General features: G+C 41.1%; 2 protein-coding genes across 14 annotated transcripts in view; one reads left to right on the plus strand and one right to left on the minus strand.

Annotated features, from left to right (window-relative positions):
* The window catches only part of SENP7 (SUMO specific peptidase 7), a 184,679-nt gene that overhangs the window by 162,479 nt on the left and 453 nt on the right, over positions 1-21,747 (minus strand). For 9 of the 10 annotated variants that reach the window (XM_005201227.5, XM_025001795.2, XM_005201226.5 and 6 more), the window contains exon 1: positions 7,841-7,965. The gene's annotated coding sequence lies outside the window, so the exon portion shown is untranslated. Of the gene's footprint in view, positions 1-7,840; positions 7,966-21,579; positions 21,740-21,747 lie in introns of those variants that run through there. The other variant, XM_059874759.1, reaches the window with a different exon arrangement.
* On the plus strand, positions 8,019-12,252 carry TRMT10C (tRNA methyltransferase 10C, mitochondrial RNase P subunit). 4 transcript variants are annotated; one of them, XM_005201231.5, is made up of 2 exons: positions 8,019-8,298; positions 10,723-12,252. In XM_005201231.5, exon 2 carries the CDS (start codon positions 10,735-10,737, stop codon positions 12,013-12,015), a length of 1,281 nt encoding a protein of 426 aa, XP_005201288.1. In that variant the 5' UTR covers positions 8,019-8,298; positions 10,723-10,734; the 3' UTR covers positions 12,016-12,252. The 4 variants fall into 4 exon arrangements, with proteins under 4 accessions (XP_005201288.1, XP_005201287.1, XP_005201289.1 ...); XM_005201230.5 differs by having other exon boundaries at positions 8,019-8,104; XM_005201232.5 differs by having other exon boundaries at positions 8,019-8,063.

Below are 21,747 nucleotides of genomic sequence, written 5' to 3' on the forward strand. Positions count from 1 at the left end.
TGTATGGATATGAAAGTTGTATTATAAAGAAAGCTGAATGCTGAAGAATTGATGCTTTTGAACTGTGCTGTTGGAGAAGACTCTCTGGGAGTCCCTTGAACATCAAGGAGATCCAACCAGTCCATCCTGAAGGAAATCAGTCCTGAATATTCATTGGAAGGACTGATGCTGAAGTTGCAACTGCAATACTTTGGCCACCTGAGGTGAAGAATGACTCATTTGAAAAAACCCCGATGCTGGGAAGGACTGAAGGTGGGAGGAAGAGGGGAAGACAGAGGATGAGACGGTTTGATGGCATCACTAACTCAATGGACATGAGTTTGAGTAAGCTCCAGGAGTTGGTGACGGACAGGGAAGCCTGGCATGCTGCAGTCCATGGGGTTGCAAAGAGTCAGACAGGACTGAGTGACTGAACTGAACTGAACAGTATCAGTGGATCCAAAACTAAGAGGAAATCTCAGGAGTAGAGAGAGTCTTGCTAAAGGCCACCCAAGGGCTTAGACATGAGGAATGAGGAATGATAAACTTGATTAGATATCAAGGTTCGGGATGACTTAGCAGGAATCTTACTAACAGTGACCTATGCACTCTCACCAGAGAAGGCAATGGCACCTCACTCCAGTACTCTTGCCTGGAAAATCCCATGGATGGAGGAGCCTGGTAGGCTGAAGTCCATGGGGTCGCTAAGAGTCGGATACAACTGAGCGACTTCACTTTCACTTTTCACTTTCATGCATTGGAGAAGGAAATGGTAACCCACTCCAGTGTTCTTGCCTGGAGTATCCCAAGAATGGGGGAGCCTGATGGGCTGCCATCTATGGGGTTGCACAGAGTCGGACATGAATGAAGTGACTTAGCAGCAGCACTCTCACAGGTCAAGGTCAAGGACTAGTCCCAGGAGAGGACTCAGAGGAGCTTAACTAAAATGTGGCCAAGGAGAGTTTTTGTCACTTGAGTGTCCTCACAACAGGGCAGCTAGCTTCCCCTGGGATCAATCACCCAGGTGAATGGGCAAGCAGGAAACTACACTATCTTTTATGACCTATGCTCTGAAGTGGCATACTGGTCTACTCTTTTCCTATTTGTTAGACACAGGTCACTAAGTCCAAGGGAAGAGGAATTAGACTCCACCTCTTGCTGCTGCTGCTAAGTCACTTCAGTCGTGTCCGACTCTGTGCAACCCCATAGATGGCAGCCCACCAGGCTCCCCCGTCCCTGGGATTCTCCAGGCAAGAATACTGGAGTGGGTTGCCATTTCCTTCTCCAATGTGTGACAGTGAAAAATGAAAGGGAAGTTGCTCAGTCATGTCCGACTCCCAGCGACCCCATGGACTGCAGCCTACCAGGCTCCTCCACCCATGGGATTTTCCAGGCAAGAGTACTGGAGTGGGGTGCCATTGCCTTCTCCCCACCTCTTGAGAGAATGCCAAACAATTTAAAGACATATTTTAGACAACCACATCAGAAATAATGCCAACTGAAACTAATGGTATAGCAGCTCAATGCAGTTGTTGCTTATAAAATCATCTTGGCTCTGGGAACATGTTTATCTTGAAACAGCTGTGTACTTAGCTACTGCTTTCCTTTTTCTCTGCAAAACATCAAAATTTTTGCCACAAATTGAAAAGAAAGCTTATTTTCATTTTCCTTCCTAGGGTCACCCTAAATAATCCCTTTCTCTGCCTTCTGATGTAGGTCTATTTTAGCAGCTTGAAGTCAAAAAAAGGACAGCTCCAGATTTCTGGCTATAAGCTGTAGACCAGAGACGTGCCCTGATAGAGGAAAGACTGATATGGGAGTCTGATATGCCACTTCAGGAAAATCCTAAGGTTTTTGGACACCAGTGTGTGATCATTTTTTCCCCTTTTTGTGGAAGATACCAACAGTTACAAGTAACAGGTTATGATCATTGTAAGGAAAGTATAAGATTTGTGTGTCGCCTCCCAATACTAAACATGGACTGTAGCCTGCTAGGTTCTTCTGTCCATGGGATTCTCCAGGCAAGAATACGGGAGTGGGTTGCCATTTCCTTCTCCAGGGGATCTTCCCCACCCAGGGATCGAACCCAGGTCTCCTGCACTGCAGGCAGACTCTTGACCCTCTGAGCCACCAGGGGCTTACCTAATACTAAACATATTTTTAACAAAAAAAGAAAACATGTTGTTTGTGAATTTGCTATGGGAAGTCTCTGTTAAAGAAGATGGCAAGAATTTCTCTTACTTCCTTTTCAAGGTTTCTTCAAAGGCAGTGGTTCTCTGTCTTCAAAGTACATAAGAATAACTTGGAAGTCTTAAAACACCAACTGCTAGGTGTCACTGCCAGAGTTTCTAATTCAGTAGGATTGCTAGGTGGGGCCACAAAATTTGCCTTTTAACAGTTCCCAGGTGATGCTAATGTTGTCAGTCTGAGGATCACACTTTGGGAACGACTGTTTGAAAGATTAGGAGTTACCAGAGAGGTAATAAAGTTAAATCTATCTCATGTGAGGTGAAAGTTATCAGGGATGATCATCTGGACCAAAGTTCCTCCCCTGAAGAAAGCAACAAAAGAGGTTTATTGGCTGAACCCATGTTTTATGGTCCCAATGATCCAACTGACACATTTGTCTCTCTCCCCACAGGAAAGGAAGTGGTGTGTCTCACTTGTCTTTCACGACCATTACCTCCAGTTGTCTACCATATAATTTAAGGGCAAATACAAATTAAAAATAAGAGATGTAATCCTCATTGTTGAAAACAAAGGGATTTCTTCCCCTCACACTTTCAGAATTTCTTTCTCCTTTTCAAATAGATGTAAATATTCATAATGGCTAAATAAGCTTCTTGCCCATCTCACAACTCAGGAATGTTTCCTCTAGAACCTGAAAGCCATCTTTTTAAAATATAAAGATCAAGGAAGGTAGTTCCCCTATCTCATAGTTCTCATGCCAGGGCAAGAACTTAAGTTTGATGGATGCCTTACTCCAACTGGCAAAACCATGTCCTGTCAAAAAGATTGGATAAAGCTAATTAACAAATAAAAGTAACCTCAATTATCATGGTAAAGTTAGGATGAACTTCACATGACAAAGTATGCTGTTAGGTTCTCTTGAGGACTGTTTATTGTTTATTTTGAAAATATGTTTGCAGTGGGGGTTATCTACTTGGCTAGTTAAGGGGGTGAGATTCCTTTCTGTCTTCACAATCTCTTCACAGATTGCCTATGATGCCCACCACAACCTGGTTTAGTGCTTATTCAAAACTAAATGTTTTCTTTCTTTACTATCTTTGTGGAGAGGATTTGTGGCTTGGGGGAAATCCTGTTTTTAGCAGTATTTCCTAAATAGTTCAGTTAGTAAAGAATCCGCCTGCAATGCAGTAGACCTCAGTTCGATTCCTGGGTCAGGAAGATCCACTGGAGAAGGGATAGGCTTCCCACTCCAGTATTCTTGGGCTTCCCTGGTAGCTCAGCTGGTAAAGAATCCGTCTGCAATGTGGGAGACCTGGGTTCAATCCCTGGACTGGGAAGATCCCCTGGAGAAGGGAAAGGCTACCCACTCCAGTATTCTGGCCCAGAGAATTCCATGGACAGAGGAGCCTGGCAGCCTACAGTCCATGGGGTCCCAAAGAATCAGACACGACTGAGTGACTTTCATTTGTGTGGTTTCTGTAGCGTAGTCGTTATCACGTTTGCCTAACATGCAAAAGGTCCCCGGTTCAAAACCGCATGGAAACAGCTTCATAGGGGCTTCCCTGGTGGCTCAGGTGGTAAAGCGTCTGCCTGCAATTAGAGAGACCCGGGTTCGATCCCTGGGTCGGGAAGATCCCCTGGAGAAGGAAATGGCAACCCACTCCAGTATTCTTGCCTGGAAAATTCTGTGGACTGAGGAGCCTGGTTGGCAACAGCCCTTAGGGTTGCAAAGAGTCAGACATGACTGAGCAACTTCACTTTTCCTAAATAATACATCCCAGTTCCCAAATCCTAGAACAATTAGGTAACAGAAGACACTACCTACCCTCGGGCTGAGAGAGGAATGGTCAAGGTATTGCATAGCAATAAACTTTGCAAGGCATGAAAGGACAAGAAAATCCTTTTATTTGGCCTCTGACTCTTAAGTATCCTAAAACTTTCATCTCACTTTTTAAAAATCAAAATAATATCTGCCCCAGAAAGCAGAGACCTCCCTAATTTTAGTAAACTGTAAGACAGGCCCACACCAAAAGAGAAACTTCAAATGCTACTAAATACAGAGTACAAAGTTGAGTTTTGAATCAAAAACTGTACCATACTTATACCCTGACTTGGATTTCTAGATCATCTCTCATGACCCAACCCACTGTAATCCTGCCACTGACTCTTGTGGTCATGGCCTGAATCTTGGCTGTACCAAATATATATTGCTCCACCAAAACATTCACAAAAGTAGATGATACCTGGCTCTTTTCAGTGTCATATTGTTCAGTTTGCTTACTCAATTACATCTATTCACCTGTTTCTGATCTCCTACTCAATTCCATCTACTAACCTGTTTATCATCTCCTTTGTTGGCAAAATGGAGGGGGGGCGGAGATCACATAACAAGATAGAGTGATATCACTACAAATACTCACAATCCTTTAAGCTAGGCTTCAGCAATATGTGAACCAAGAACTTCAAGATGTACAAGCTGAGTTTAGAAAAGGGAGGGGAAGCAGAGATCAAATTGGCAACATTCCCTGGATCACAGAGAAAGCAAGGGAATTCCAGGAAAACATCTGCTTCATTAAAATTCTTAAAGATGTGGGAATACCAGACCACCTTACCTGCCTCCTGAGAAACCTGTATGAGGTCAAAAAGCAACAATTATATCCGGACATGGAACAATGAACCGGTTCAAAATTGGGAAAGGAATATGATAAGGCTATATATTGTCACACTGTTTATTTAATTTAAATGCAAGGTACATCTTGCAAAATGCCAGGCTTGATGAATCACAAGCTGGAATCAAGATTTGCTGGGAGAAATATCAACAATCTCAGATATGCAGATACCACTCTAATGACAGAAATCGAGGAGTTACTAAAGAGCCTCTTGATAAGGGTGAAAGAGAGTGAAAAAGCTGGCTTAAAACTCAACATACAAAAAAAGATTAGAGCATGTAGTCTCATCACTTCATAGCAAATAAGAGAAAAAGTGGGAAGAGTGACAGATTTTCTTCTCTTGGGCTTCAAACTCACCATGGATGGTGACTGCAGCCATGAAATTAAAAACTTGCTCCTTGGAAGAAAAGCTATGACAAACCTAGACAGTGTATTAAAAAGCAGAGACATCACTCTGCCAACAAAGGTCTGTATAGTAAAAGCTATGGTTTTTCCTGCAGTCATGTATGGATGTGAGAGTTGGACCATCAAGAAGGCTAAGTGCCAAAGAATTGAGCTTTCAAACTGTGGTGCTGGAGAAGACTCTTGAGAGCTCCCTGGACTGCAAGGAGATCAAATGAATCAATCCTAAAGGAAACCAACCCTGAATATTCATTGGAAGGACTGATGCTGAAACTGAAGCTCCAATACTTTGGCCACGTGATACAAAGAGCTGACTCAATGGAAAAGACTGATCCTGGCAAAGATTAAAGGCAGGAGGAGAAGGGGGCAATAGAGGATGAGATGATTGGATAGCATCACTGACTTAATGAACATGAGTTTGAGCAAAGTCCAGGAGATAGCAAAGGACAGGGAAGCCTGGCATGCTGCAGTCCATGCAGTTGCAAAGATTTAGACATGACTTAGAGACTGAACAAAAACAAACAAACTGAATTAGATTGTGTGTTAGTAGCTCAGTCATGTCTGACTCTTTTCAATCCCATAGACCACAGCACACCAGGCTCCTCTGTCCATGGAATTCTCCAGACAAGAATACTGGAATGGGTTGCCATTCCCTTCTCCAGGGAATCTTTCCAAAACAGGGATCAAACCCAGGTCTGCTGCATTGTAGAAGATTCCTGACTGTCTGAGCCACCAGGGAAACCCAAATTAAATCATAAATAGAGCCCAACAACATGACTGTCATTCCCTAGTCAGCTGACACTTCTTTTCCTTTTTTATTTCTAATTGTGATTTTAGGGAAAACATAAGTTTACCATATTAACAATTTTTAACTTCGGTAGTGTTGTTGTGCAACAGATCTCTAGAACTTTTTCACCTTAGAAAACTGAAACTTTATACCACTAAACACTTCATTTTCAGCACCATCCTCTTAGCCCCTGTAAATGCCACTCTACTTTCTATTTCTATTGCTGACACAAATAATCAATACTTAAACTATTCTAAGAAATAGAAAAGAGTTTTACTTGAGCCAAAATGGGGAATATAGCCTAGGAGGAAGCTTCTTAGTGGTTCCAAGGATCTGTTCCAATGAAGCATGGTTTTCAACACAGTTTTAAACCTTATTATTAAAACAAAGAACACACATCAAACACAACAGGGGTGCAATCATTCAATGTTTCAAAACAGACAGATTAGTATGAATTCAATGAGATAGCAGGATCCTGGTGTCTGGGAAGGAAACATCATCATCAAGAAACTATTAAACAATGCCATAGGTAGGGAGCTATTTATCTTTGTCTTAATTGAGGGCATTCTTTACCTTAATAGTTAAAGCAGATATGCTGTATAAGCATTCAACAGGTCATAATTCAGGCTGTTTTAGTTCACACAAAGTTCAGGCAGAACCATAGATAAAAGCCAGAAGGACTTCCCTATACCAAAATATGTGAAAAACTTCTCCATCACTCTTAGTATGTCACATTAATTATTCATGACAGTATCAAACCTTCTCCCTTTCTTCACTCTCCACAGATTCTTAGCAGACTACTTCCTTCAGAAATGGGAACTCTTAGCGAAAATCTTACTTCCCTGGTGGCTCAGCCAGTAAAGCATCTGCCCACAATGCACGAAACCCAGGTTCGATCCCTGGGTTGGGAAGATCCCCTGGAGAAGAAAATGGCAACCCACTCTAGTATTCTTGCCTGGAGAATTCCATGAACAGAAGAGCCTGGCGGACCACAGTCCATGGGGTCGCAAAGAGTCGGACACGACTGAAGCGACTAACATTTAGCAAGAATAGAGACGAAGATGTAGAGAATGTACTTATGGACACAGTGAGTGAAGTCGAGGGTGGGACAAATTGAAAGAGTGGCATTGAGATATATATACTACCATATGTAAAACAGACAGCTAGTGGGAAGCAGGTGTATAACACAGGGAGCTCAACCCAGAGTTCTGTGATGATCTAGAGGGGTGGGGTGGGGTCGGGGGGAGGGAGTTCCAAGAGGAAGGTGATCTTATGTAAAACAGACAGCTAGGGGGAATCTGGTGTATAACACAGGAAGCTCAACCCAGGGTTCTATGATGACCTAGAAGGGTGAGGTGGGGCGAGGGGAGGGAGGACCAAGACGGAGGTGATCTGTGTATTATTATGGATGATTCACATTGTTGTATGTCAGAAACCAACACAACATTGTAAAGAAACTATCTTCCAGTCAAAAATAAATTAAAAAAAAAGAAACTGGAACTCTCAAATTACAACTGCCATATCTACAAACTGATTTCCATCGCTACCTAAGTTTCTTCCCTTTTTGTTACAAAGGAAGTACTCCTCCTGTACAAGAGCGATCCTCTCCAACTGTCCTCTGAATCCTTTCTTTCCTTATTCCCATGTTAACAATCCGATCAGTTGGTCAAATCTCTCCCAATAAGAGTAAAAATAACGGAAACTTCCTGGACACCACACCGGATGCTGAGTTCACCGAACTGCCAACTTTCATAAAAATGTTTGAACTCGACTTCATTTTCTCATATTCCATTCATCCGTTACCCACTCTCACCTGGCTTCAGCCCCCAAATCTCACAATGTGGTTCCAATCGTCTTTGTACTGCTAAGGTCAGTGGGTGTTTTTCAGCCTGTGTTGCACCACAGAGCTACTTTCCAGGCCGCAGACGCACCCCTAATGGTGTGACGTCATATAGCAGCGCCTGGAGGAAAGGGCGGGATTTCCGGCTTCTAGTCTTTCGTCCACGACGGGAACTGTGTCGAGTGATAGGCAAGCTGTGAGTCACGTACGGCGCTCATCCCTTGGCAGAAGTTCACGGTAGAATCTTGGGTGCTCTTGGGTTCCTTGCGGTTTGCACCCGCGGGAGTTATTGTCTCTGCACTGCGGGTATGGGCGGCTTTCTTGTCTCCCAGCGTGTGTGGCGAGGTGGGAGGAAGCGGGAGGCCTAAGGTACTGGAGCCTGTGCGCAAGGCCGGCCCATAGATAAAAGGAAGCCCAGTGATTCATAAACTGTAAGTAGAACGATACCCGGAGGGCTTCCCTATTGGCTACGCAGCTAAGAATCTGCTTGGCAATGCCGGAGACCCGGTTAGATACATGGGTTGAGAAATGGCAGCCCACTCCACTATTCTTGCCTGGGAAATCCCATGGACAGAGTAATCTGGTGGGTTACAGTCCATGGCGTCTAAAAGAATGAGACACGAGGTAGCAACTAAACAACATCAACAAGGTACAATACATGAAACGAAAGGGTGTTGCCTAAAATGATATTCTTGTTCACTGTTTAAATTGGGGGGAGGCGAGTATTTCTATGATATCCTAAAAATAGTTATCAGTTACAAAGACAAAACTCAAGACTTTTTCTGAAATACATACCTCTCATATTGAAGCTGAGAACTCTCGCTTAAATATTTAGAAGAGTCTAAAGTAAAATGCTTTCTTCTTTAAAAGCTGTCTGAACTTGTTTTAAATAAGAGAAGCATTGACCGGGAGTATTTAATCGAAAAATACTTGAATGATAAATGTGAGCTATATACCGCGAAGCATTGGGTTCAGTGTCAAAATATAAACACAGGCCTTGTCCAGATTACCATGGTGGTGGTTTAGTTCCTAAATCGTGCCTGACTCTTGAGACCCCATGGACTGTAGCCCACCAGGTTCCTCTGCCCATGGGATTTCCCAGGCTAGAAATATTGTAGTGGGTTACCATTTTCTTCTCTAGGGGATCTTCCCAACCTAGGAATGGAACCCAGGTCTCCTGCATTGCAGGTGAACTCCTTCACTGCAGGCGGACTCTTTACCAGCTGAACTAAGAGGGAAGTCAATAGGAGGAATAGTTAATCTAAAGTTTGAGGTGACAAATAGCTAGAGATGTAGCTGGAGATAAGCAAAAGGTGATTTTGTGGGGGGAAAAAAAATTATATGCCACATATATTAAGTTTAGAGTTTGACCTGGTAACAGTGAGTTTAGAAGTACACATTGAGGAGGATGAGTGTATTGATCTGCACTAGCTCTAAATTGTTTAGAGAAGAGGGAGAGCAAATTTTGAAGCTAGGAGACACAATTAAGGAAGTTGAAGAGAAGTGAATGGATTCAAGAAGTACTTAGAAAGTAAATGATTATAACTCAAATTAGGAATGGAAGGTGTGAGAGAGGACAGTAATGAAATGACTCCCAGTTTCTGACATCAGCAAATGGATGGATATTATTGTCCCTTCCTGAAACAACAGAAGGAAAAGCAGATTGGGAAGGAAAGGGAGACAGATTTCAGTTTGTTGCATTTGAAGTGTCATCTCATACATGGTGATCAAAGTCAGGGAGGTAGATCAGAGTTCATAGAGAAAATATTTAGATTGAAAAGAGGTCTAAGGACAGAACTCAGAAGCATATCCACCTTGTGTGTGTTTGGGGGAGGGATGGGGGATCGAGCTGAACATCAGTGCACAGGTCAGACACCTAGGAATATGCAGTGTCAGTAAATGAAGCCAAGGGAAGAAGGAATTTTTCAAGTATTTTAGTTGCATTTTGTGAAAAATCGAATTCCTTTTTTTTTTTTTTTTTTTGCTTCAAGTCAAGCATTAGTTTCACATCTTTAAGCATCTTCATTGTTTTGTGGACTTCCAGACCTATAGGATAAAATTGTAGAGCTTATATATATATATATATATATATATATATATATTTGCCCTAATTCTGGATATTTTGTTTGGCAATAACATTATTTGCTGCAGAGTAAAGTCTATATTGGAGAAGGGAGATTTTATTTTGTTTTTAAATCAGAAGATCTCTCTAGGGACTTCTTGGTACTCCAGTGGCTAAGACTTGGCGCTCCCAACATAGGGGTCCCAGGTTTGATCCTTGATCAAGGAACCAGATCCCTTATGCTGCAACTAAGACCTGGTACAGCCAAATAAATAAATATTTTTTTACAAAACTTTAAAAAAATCTCTCTTTTGAAAACATGAGGGCATTGGCACAGTGGCTGCCAAATGGTTTTTACTAGTTGCCATTTTCTGTAATGTTTCTGCCCTTTGTCTTTACATATTGCTCATTGAGGATCTTTTGTTTGGGTCTGTATCTAGGCTTAATAGAAAATGGAGAGTATAGTGCTATCTCAGCCATATAGTACATAACTTTGTTTTTCAGTAACATTGATCTTCTGGGTCCCCAGATACAAACCTAAGTAGGATCTTCAAGGTATCCTTTGTCTAAAACAAGAGTGAAATTCATATGTCAAATAAGAACCCAAAAGAGTTTTCTCCACTTTTTTCCTAATGAATGATCACAGGCTGTAGGCCACAGGAATCAAGAAAAACTAATGGCGCAACAATTAAGTTGGACTAAGATTCCACTTTGTGTTTCAGAATCAATTGTATTTTGATATCTCAAATTTATACAATCTTTAACTTTTCATTACATTTTTCTTTTTTTATAGGGCTTTTCTTACATGCCTGTTCTCCTCAAAATGAGTGTCAGTATCACCTTCTTAAGACCTTTTGCCAGAGTTTTAGTGCCATTTACCCTTCATAGGAAGAGAAGGGTTTTGTATTCAACAATTATGCAGAGATACATGTCTTCCAAAATACCAGCTGCATCCTATCCTAATAAGGAGAGTACACCACCTTCTGAAGAGCTGGAGTTGGACAGGTGGAAAATTACAATGAAATCTAGTGTGCAAGAAGAGGATGTTTCAACAGCCACAAGTAGCGAGGATGAAGATCCTCTAGCTGCCACCAGGGAGTTAGTTGAGATGTGGAGGTTGCTTGGCAAAGAAGTACCAGAACACTTCAGTGAAGAAGAGCTCAAAACCCTTATGGAATGTGTTTCTAAGTCATCAAAAAGGAAATATTTAAAATACTTATATATTAAGGAAAAAATGAAAAAAGCCAGACAAATAAAAAAGGAAATGAAAAAAGCAGAAAAAGAAGAACCTAAAAAAGATCAGCTACCAGAAACCATTAAGGAAGATAAACAGCAAAACTTTCTATTTCTACGACTTTGGGACAGGAATATGGACATTGCAATGGGCTGGAAAGGTGCCCAGGCCATGCAGTTTGGACAGCCTTTGGTTTTTGACATGGCTTATGATGACCATATGAAACCAAAAGAATTACAGAATGCTGTTTCCCAACTTTTAGAAAGTGAAGGATGTAACAGAAGAAATGTTGATCCTTTCCATATTTATTTCTGTAATCTTAAAACAGGTGGTGCCTACTATAAAGAGTTAGTTAAACGTTATGGAGAAAAATGGAACAAATTGCTTTTAACAGCAACAGAAAAGTCTCATGTAGATTTATTTCCAAAAGATAGTATTATATATTTAACTGCAGATTCTCCCAATGTTATGACTACTTTCAAGCATGACAAAATTTATATAGTGGGGTCTTTTGTTGATAAGAATATGCAGCCAGGCACATCCCTAGCCAAAGCAAAACGGCTGAAGCTGGCAACAGAATGCCTTCCATTAGATAAATATTTGCAGTGGGACACTGGTACCAAAAATCTCACTTTAGATCAAATGATGCGTATTTTGTTATGTCTGAAAAATACTGGTAGCTGGGAAGAGGCTCTGAAGTTTGTTCCTAGCAGAAAACATGCTGGTTATCTGGAGATATCTCAGCATTCTCAAGAGTTTCTCAACAGAATGAAGAAGTCAAAGACTTTTAATTCATTTCCAAGAGGCTCTATAAATAGACACAGGAAAAGCAGCTTGAAGGAGAACATTTGATAGCTTAAAAATAAAGTGGTTTAGGAATACAGTTCTATTAGTCCATTTCATCATGAAGGAAATTCACTTCTTTTTCTTTTAAAGGTTGTCTTTCCAAACTGAAGTATTGTCTTTCTCCAATTAATCAAATGTGTAAAACTTCAGAAATATATTTTGTTTACTATAGAAACAAACAAAATCTTAGAAAGTAAAAAGTTGTCCATGTTTGTTTGAGCCCAGTAAAAGAATTGTACCATTTGTGTGACTTTTTTATGACTAATTTGAGTCTCAGACTCCATTTTCCTTAAATGTTCTTTCAGCCATGTCAACAACCTTTCATCAAAATTGATGAAACCCCAGGTGGTGGTTTATTTAAGGTAACATTTGGTACAGTGGTGGGCATGTCATAGACACTAAGGTATATCGTTTAACTGAGGCTTTGTTAAGATGTCCCTTGGAATGTCATGAGATTGAGCTATATAATGAAAAATGTGTTTGTAGAGATAAAATTTATCTCTTGTCCTCTTAGGAAAAAAGATTTTATTTGAAGAGTGTCATTACAGCACTTCCCTGTTGTAGATAAAAGTATTTTCTTTTCAAGGAGATACTTCCTTTTTCCCAGTCCTGTGATTTGAATGGAAGCTGCCATATTTTTACAGGCCTTGCTCCCCTGGCCACAGCTGATTATCCCAAGAAAGACACCTCACTCACACTTTGAGATGAACATCTGACTTTTAAGTGAGGCCAGTCAGAAAATTCTTTTCCAGGATTTTTGGACTTCTCAAGATAGCCTGTGTTAATTCCTTTTTAGTGGTGAACTTTGAGAGGAAGCTATCGTGCCCATTGCTTTTTCTATGAAGGGGATACTGAAAGGAACTTTAGGAACCACATTCATTGTAGACTTGCACCATTGAAAAGTTGGAAAACATGGGAATAGAAATGGCCAAATATTTCTACTTGGTTTCTGAATTGGATGTTAGCCTGAGGCATGCTATCCAGTACATTTATTAAAGCAGAACTCAGTCTTTTACTAAATATTAAGTACTTATTCTGTGCCAAATTGTTACTGTGCAGTTTGTTGTTGTTTACTCAGTCATGTCCAACTCTCTTGTGACCCCATGGACTGTAGCCCACCAGGCTCCTCTGTGCATGGGATTTCCCAGACAACACTGTAACAGGTTGCCATTTCCTTCTGCAAGGGATCTTCCTGACCCAGGGGTCAAACCTGCATCTCCTACATTGAAGACACATTCTTTACTGCTCAATCACCAGGGAAGCCCTACTATGCAGAATTTAAACAACTAAATTTAGGTATTATCATTAATACTTTTTTATAGATAAGGAAAATGTACTCAAAATAACTGCCTTTTGGGCTTCGCTGGTGGCTCAGTTGGTAAAGAATCTGCCTGCAACGTGGGAGACCTGGGTTCAATCCCTGGGTTGGGAAGATTTGGAGGACGGCATGGCAACCCACTCCAGCATTCTTGCCTAGAGAATCCCCATAGACAGAGGAGCCTGGTGGGCTACAATCCATGGGGTCACAAAGAGTAGGACAGGACCAAGCAACTAAGCACAGCACAATTCTGCCTTTAAGTATTATCACAATTCAAAAGGTCTGTCTTGACTTTTAACCTACAAATTATGGCCACTATAATAAGGCAAGAATGAAATGCAATGGAAAAACGAGACACCTAACCTAAATTCATGGCATCTGGAAAGGCCTTGAAAAAGTCATGCGTAAACTTAGAATTGAAACAACTGCATTATGAATGAATTTCAACTCTTAGACCCTACTAAGTAGCAAGGTGCTAATACTTAAACTGCTTGAGATACAACCAGAAAGTAAAATAACGTAAATAAGTGATTAACATCACCTGACAGGATTGGCACTGGGGGAAAGCAAAGAGGGTTCCTGGACCACCCCATGAGTATCCAGTGTTCCAGCCCTGCTCCCTGGGTACCAGCTCCACTTCATAGGTTCTAACGTTGCTTTTTTAGATTGATCAGTTTCTCAAACTTTGTTTTTCTCATCTTATAAAACATTAGAAATAGTTCTTGACTCACATAAAACATTCAATATGGTGCCTGGCACCTAAGTGCAAAATAAATATAAACTAATTCAGACTATACATTCAAAATGTATAGCGTTTCTAATACAATATGTGCAAGTTATGTCCCTTTGGGGACACATACTTCTGTGTAACAATATGCTAAGATGTTTCAGTGATGCAACACTGGACTTTTTTGTGAATTTTTTTTCCTTCCCAATAGCCAAGCAGTAACTGACTTCTAAGATTGCTTCTAAATCACAGTGGCAAGCTTCCACAGTTTGAGCTCATACTGATGTTAGTTTTATAGATTTTTTTAGAATTTGGAATTTAGCAGAACCTCAAATACTGCTTCAGTTTCTTATAACTAGATAGTCTGATCTCCTGAGCGTGAAGTAGGAAGGAACAGCTTTTCCCTTTATCTCAACCACCCAATAATTTATTCTATAGTATTCTTTCCCTTTGAAGGTAACTTGTTTCCTAAGGTCTTCCCTTTATTACCTATTAGTGACATTTTCAAATAATAACGTTTCTAGTTCCCTCCTGCTCTTCAAACATACTACCAAATTCCCAGATTTTAATAATTAAACAATTTTAAAAATCCTCTATTTGCTACTATTACCCCTACTATATTACAGTTTAATTTCTAAGCCAGATCCTTCAAGTCAGTGTTCAGAACACAGCTTCCATTTCCTTTACACCACTGCTATTCAATAGAGATTCAATGCAATCCATATATGTACTTGACCCAGTAGCCATGTTAAAAATAAAAACTGAAATGAGTTTTAACATATTTAATCCATATGCCTACATTATTACTTCAATTTGTATTAGTTATTGAAAACTAATGTGATTTTATATTCATATTGTTTTTCAAACTAAACATTCAAAATCTGATACGTATTTTAATGGTTACAGAACATCTTAATATGAATACTAGGCTGCTCTCACCTTCTGAAATGGCTCACACTCTGGAGTGAGTTTCTCGCAGCACAACTCTCACTTTCCTAGGTGACCCCACCCCCTGGGGCCACCTCTGGCCTTTTGAGATAGCTCACACTCTTCTATGGGGTGTGTCTCTCATTAAATAAACCTGCTGTTCACTTTAATAAATAAATATATGAATACTAAATTTTCAATTGTTAAAATGCAGTCAAACCAAAACAATAGATGTGTTTAACAAAAGCTAACTGCTTCAGTTTTTTAACTTAAATGAGTTCAGTCCTTCAGTTGCACAAACCATGCTTTAAGGGCTTAGAGGCTGCCAAGTTGAAAAGTGCAGCTCAATAAACCTTGATAAACCTATGATCTATTCTGTGCTTATATCAGTTCCATTGTTTCCAGACAGATTCAGTAGCCACTTCTTACTAATTAATGGACCATGAAGATCTCACTCAACTCTTTCCTCTTTGAAATCCTCTTCCTTGTTTCTATATCACCACAATGGTCTTCCTTTTTCCCAGTCTAGCAGCTTATCTGCCTCATTCATTCATTTAGCAAGTATTTACTGAGTACCTACTATGTGCCCAGAAGCACTTTAGGAGCCTGGCAGGCTATGGTCCATAGAGGTGCAAAGTTGGACATGACTCAATTGACTTAACAGACACACACACACACACACAAAAGCACACACACACAGTCACAGAGAGTCGTATACAACTGAGTGACCGAGTACACAGTTGAAAAGTATAGCTGATTTACAATGTTCCATTTTTCCTTTTTGGAAAGATCTCATTTTGCTGACTAGGGATTGCACCCAGGTCATGCAGGTGAAAGCCTGGAATCCTAACCACTAGGCCACTAGGGAACTCCCTTTTATGTCTTATTTACTGCTGTATCCCCAGGACCTGGTACAGTGCCTGGCACATAAAGTGAAAAAAGAAAGTGTTGGTCACTCAGTCATGTCTCACTCTTTGTGACCCCATGGACTGTAGCCCACTGGGCTCCTCTGTCCATGGAATTCTCCAGGCAAGAATACTGGAGTGGGTTGCCATTTCCTTTTCCAGGGGATCTTCCTGACCCAGGGATCAAACGCAGGTCTCCCACATTGCAGGCAGATTCTTTACTGACTGGGCCACCATGGAAGATGCAGCTTGATATATGTTGAATGAATCAACCTGATTCATTTAAAAAGGATAACTTTAGATGCTCTATTGACACCAGATTAAATGAGAGGGACCAGTTAGGAGGCTACTGCAGAAACAAAAGCAAAAAAATAACAGTGAGTTGGATCAGAGTGGTAGCAGTTCAGTTCAGTTGCTCAGTCGTGTCCAACTCTGGGACCCATGGACTGCACCACACAAAACTTCCCTGTCCATCACCAACTCCCAGAGCTTACTCAAACTCACGTCCATCGCATTGGTGATGCCATCCAACCATCTTATCCTCTGTCGTCCCCTTCTCCTCCCACCTTCAATCTTTCCCAGCATCAGGGTCTTTTCCAATGAGTCGGTTCTTCACATCAGGTGGCCAAAGTATTCAAGTTTCAGCTTCAGCATCAGTTCTTCCAATGAATATTCAGGACTGATTTCGTTTAGGAAGGACGGTTGGATCTCCTTGCAGTTCAAGGGACTCTACAGTGTCTTTTCCAACACCACAGTTCAAAAGCATCAATTCTTTGGCCCTCAGCTCCCTTTATAGTCCAACTCTCACATCCATACATGACTGCTAGAAAAACCATAGCTTTGACTAGACGGACCTTTGTTGGCAAAGTAATGTCTCTGCTTTTTAATAGGCTGTCTAGATTGGTCATAGCTTTTCTTCCAAGGAGCAAGCATCTTTTAATTTCATGGCTGCAGTTACTATCTACAGTAATTTTGGAGACCAAGAAAATAAATTCTGTCACTGTTTCCATTGTTTCCCCATCTTTTTGCCATGAAGTGATGGGACTGGATGCCATGATCTTCGTTTTATGAATGTTGAGTTTTAAGCCAACTTTTTCACTCTCCTCCTTCACTTTCATCAAGAGGCTCTTTAGTTCTTCTTCACTTTCTGCCATAAAGGTGGAGTCATCTGAGTATCTGAGGTTATTGCTATTTCTCCAAGCAATCTTGATTCCAGCTTGTGCTTCATCCAGCCCAGCATCTCGCATGATGTACTCTGCAATAAGTTGAATAAGCAAGGTGACAATATACAGCCTTGATGTACTCCTTTCCCAATTTGGAACCAGTCTGTTGTTCCATGTCCAGTTCTAACTGTTGATTCTTGACCCGCATACAGATTTCTCAGGAGGCAGGTCAGGTGGTCTGGTATTCCCATATCTTGAAGAATTTTCCACAGTTTGTTGTGATCCACACAGTCAAAGGCTTTGGCATAGTCAATAAAGCAGAAATAAATTTTTTTCTGGAACTCTCTTGCTTTTTTGATGATCCAGCAGGTGTTGGCAATTTGATCTCTGGTTCCTCTGCCTTTTCTAGAACCAGCTTGAACATCTGGAAGTTCACAGTTCACATACTGTTGAAGCCTAGATTGGAGAATTTTGAGCATTACTTTGCTAGTGTTGACATGAGTGCAATTATGCAGTAGTTTGAAATTCTTTGGCATTGCTTTTCTTTGGGATTGGAATGAAAACTGACCTTTTCCAGTCCTGTGGTCACTGCTGAGTTTTCCAAATTTGCTGGCATATTGAATGCAGCACTTTCACAGAAAATACCAAAGAGACACTGGAGACTATGAGTATAAACAATCCTTTCAAAGAGTTTCTATATGAAGGGGAATAGTAATGAGGAGGTAGAGGGAGTTATGAGATCCCAAGAGTTTTTTGTTTTGTTATGGTTGCTTTGTACATATGGAAGATAACGTTAGAGGGAGGGATGGGATTTATTGCACCAGTAACAGAAAAGAAGACAGAAAATAAAAGTACAAATTTAGATACCACATCACAGATACAATGAGAATATACAAAAGTTCTGTTTTGTTTCTATTATTACTGAAAATAAGAATCAGATTCATCAGTTGAGGAGAGAACAGAGAAACTGTGAAATAGTCTAAACAAGTGAATGAATTAGGGCCAGGGTTCTCAATGTGTGGTCTCCAGACTAGCAGCCTCACTATTTGGGAACTAGTTAGAAATGTATGTTTGGGGGGGCCCACCCACTGAATCTACTGAATCAAAAATTTAGTGGTACCAGAATTGTAACTGTTTTAAGAAGTTTTCAGATGATTCTAATGTATAAAAACTTGACAATGATATAGGGAAATATAATGGGATTATAGCCTGGATTAAGAACCTACTAGGAGAAGGCAATGGCACCCCACTCCAGTACTCTTGATGTACTTGCCTGGAAAATCCCATGGATGGAGGAGACTGGTAGGCTGCGGTCCATGGTGTCACACAGAGTCGGACACAACTGAAGTGACTTAGCAGTAACAGCAGTGGTAAAAGAACCCTCCTGCCAATGCAGGTTAGAAACAGGTTCAATCCCTGGTTCAGGAAGATTCCCTGGAAGAGGGCAAGGCAACCCACTCTAGTATTCTTGCCTGGAGAATCCCATGGACAGAGGAGGCTGGCAAGCTGCAGTCCACAGGGTCATACAGAGTCAGACACTAGTAAAGCGACTTAACACGCAGACACTCAAGGTTAGTGAAACCAAGATTAGCCACGTTTCTTCTCTGATTTTTTGTATTTCTCTGCCTGAATTCCAGGTTCACCTCCACCTCTTACTTTTCAGTGCCCCTGTTTCCTCTTCCATAAAAGCAAGAGTAACTTTAACAGTTGATTTCATGTTAAAAAATTGCAGATTGTGCTTGGCATATAGTAAGCATGAATTTACACTGCATAGTATAGCTATCACCTCACACATTACACATTTAAATTATAGTAATTGTTGTTTCTATTAATCTTCATTTTCAGCTTATTAAGTCACTATTTGAGTAGCTCTTAGAGACTGCAAAAAAAATATCTACTGTTAAGCAAGTACCCACCATGAGCCAGGCAATGTATTACAAAACTTTACCTGTATTATCACACTTACTCCTCTCAGGAACCCTATAAGTATTGGTACATTTTTATAGTTAAAATGTATTAAGATTACCTTATCAGTTCAAGCTCACAGAATTAGCAAATATCAGGGTTATAATCTAAATTAAGTTTTGTGTGATTCTATCAATGTTGCTGCTCTTTGCCCTGCACCCAACTGCCTTTTCACCCCTTAATCCATTTATTGGGGTGATTCCTGCAAGTTGGCATTCACTTCTTCAATGGGTATTTATTGAAAACTGGTGTAATCTAGGTCTGAGGGAAACAGTGGTGAGCAATTTAGGTACAATATGACCTCAAGGAATTGACAGGCGAATGGGTTAGTATCTTCCATCTTTAACTTCTACAGTGTGGTACATGGAACTGGATAGCTTTATGTGACCTCTCTAAAATTCATTTTTGTCATTTAAAGACAGAAGCATCTATGAGTAAATACATTTGTAACTATAAATGAATAGCTCATGTTTATGTCTCCATTTAAAAAATGATTAAAGTGAGTGTCTCAGAAATTCCTTGGCCATCCCATGGTTAGGACTCCATGCTTTCAGTGCTGAGGGCCCTAGTTCAATCCCTGGTTGGGGAACTAAGGTCCCAAAAGCCACTTGGTGTGGCCCCAAAACAAAACAAGAGAGTATCATCCATTAAGTAACTTTTGAAGAGCACATCTAAGAAAAAGAAACAAACATGAATTAATTACATGCTCCCTGGTAGCTCAGCAGTAAAGAATCCGCCTGCAATGCAGGAGATGTAAGAGATGCAGGCTAGATCCCTGGTTGGGGAAGATCCTCTGGAGAAGGGCATGGCAAATACTCCAGTATTCTTGCGTGGAGAATCCCATGAACAGAGAAGCCTGGTAGGCTACGGTCCACAGGGTCGCAAAGTTGGACACGAATGAAGCAACTTAGCACACTATGTAAAATATTTTGCTGGGCACTTTTACATATTGTCATAGATGATGAACCCAAGACTTCAAATCACCGTATCAGCAAACCACCCTGTTTCTGTCATGGTGACAGAACACACTTTCATTCTTTCTGCTTTCCCTAAGACTTGGACCCTGACAAGTCATCCACTCACAGATACAGAGCACATTTCACATATGAAATGAGCCATATAATGTGCTGTAAAGAAAATAAACTATTTAAATGGTTTCTGTGGGCAAAGAAATTTTGAACCATCTAGGAAGACCTTTAAATACATATATATATTGAGGGAAGTACAAAGTGACCAAAGCAAGGCATTGTATTATCACACTTGATCCCCAAGACTACTCTCTGAGGATGTACAAATTATTATCTCTGTTTTATAGAGAAGGAAACACAGGTCTGTAGAAATGCTGAAGGTTTACTCAGTCAGTAAAGGGATTCAAACCGATGTTCTGACTCCTTAAGACCAATTTCTGTAACACTGACAGCAAACCCAGTAACTACAGTTCTACAGGCAAGGAATAGCAAGAGAGCAGTATAAATATAGACAAAAAGGGAAGATGAAGCTGAAAAGTTAGGATGGGGCCCAATATGATGCTTGGATTTCATTCTGCAAACCCGGAGAATCAACTAAAGTTTTCTAAGAAAGGCAGAAACTACTGCGATCTTTAGGTAATCAAGTGTCTTGACACAGAAATCCCTTGCAGAAAAAAATCAGTTTTACCACTTGCCTCTATAACCTTAGACAAATTTTTCTTTAGCCTCAACCCTCACAGCTAATTGTGTGCTGCGTGTGTGCTCAGTCGCTCATTTGTGTCGAACTCGGCGACCCTATGGACTGTAGGCCCTAGAGCTCCTCTGTCCATGAGCTTTTCCAGGCAAAAACACTGAACTGGGCTGCTGCTTACTACTTCAGGGGATCTTCCCGACCCAGGGATCGAACACGCGTCTCCTGCGTTTAAGGCAGACTCCACCACATTAAGATTACCACATTAATTAAGAGAACAATTCGCATTGGATTACCGTTCCAATTAAACAGTAGTGATGATTAAACGCCCACTCCAGTACTCTTGCCTGGAAAATCCCATGGACAGAGGAGCCTGGTAGGCTGCAGTCCCTGGGGTCGCCAAGAGTCGGACATGACTAAGCGACTTCACTTTCACTTTTCACTTTCCTGCATTGGAGAAGGAAATGGCAACCCACTCCAGTGCTCTTGCCTGGAGAATCCCAGGGACGGGGGAGCCCCGTGGGCTGCCGTCTTTGGGGTCGCACAGAGTCGGACACGACTGAAGCGACTTAGCAGCAGCAGCAGATGATGATGATTAAACGATATAGGGTATGACACAAGGGGGCGCTCGATAAACGTGGATTTCCCTTTTAAGTAGGAAAAAGAATTTGGTTTGTGTTTTTTTTTTTTTTTTAATAGGTACACATGATCCAGCAAAACCAGAATGAGAGATCCTGCTAGCTTCAGCTGCAACCACACCTCAGTTGGCAAAAACATCACATAAGCTCACCGTTTCCAGGGTTACGCTCTCACCTCTCACTTTTCTCAATCCGCCACTGGACCAAGAAAATCTAACCGACCCCTAGCAAAGCCCCCGTAAACTCTCTACAGTACCACCCAACTTACCCCGCCCTTCCCTCATAGGCGGCTCGCTGATGATATCATATCCACTTCCGTTTCTGAAAGGTCCTCTCCTCATTCGCTATGGTCGCTCTAGGCTGACGCGTCCACGGCTGGCTCTGAAGCTCAATGGTTGCTGGGCGGGGCCGTGACGTCCTTGGCGTGGCTGCAGGG

Source organism: Bos taurus, chromosome 1, assembly GCF_002263795.3.
Source record: "Bos taurus isolate L1 Dominette 01449 registration number 42190680 breed Hereford chromosome 1, ARS-UCD2.0, whole genome shotgun sequence".
NCBI classification, from domain to species: Eukaryota; Metazoa; Chordata; class Mammalia; order Artiodactyla; family Bovidae; genus Bos; species Bos taurus.

Bases quoted from the DNA above. Each gene is read 5' to 3' on its own strand.
- TRMT10C (XM_005201231.5), top strand. From the start codon at position 10,735: ATGCCTGTTCTCCTCAAAATGAGTGTCAGTATCACCTTCTTAAGACCT.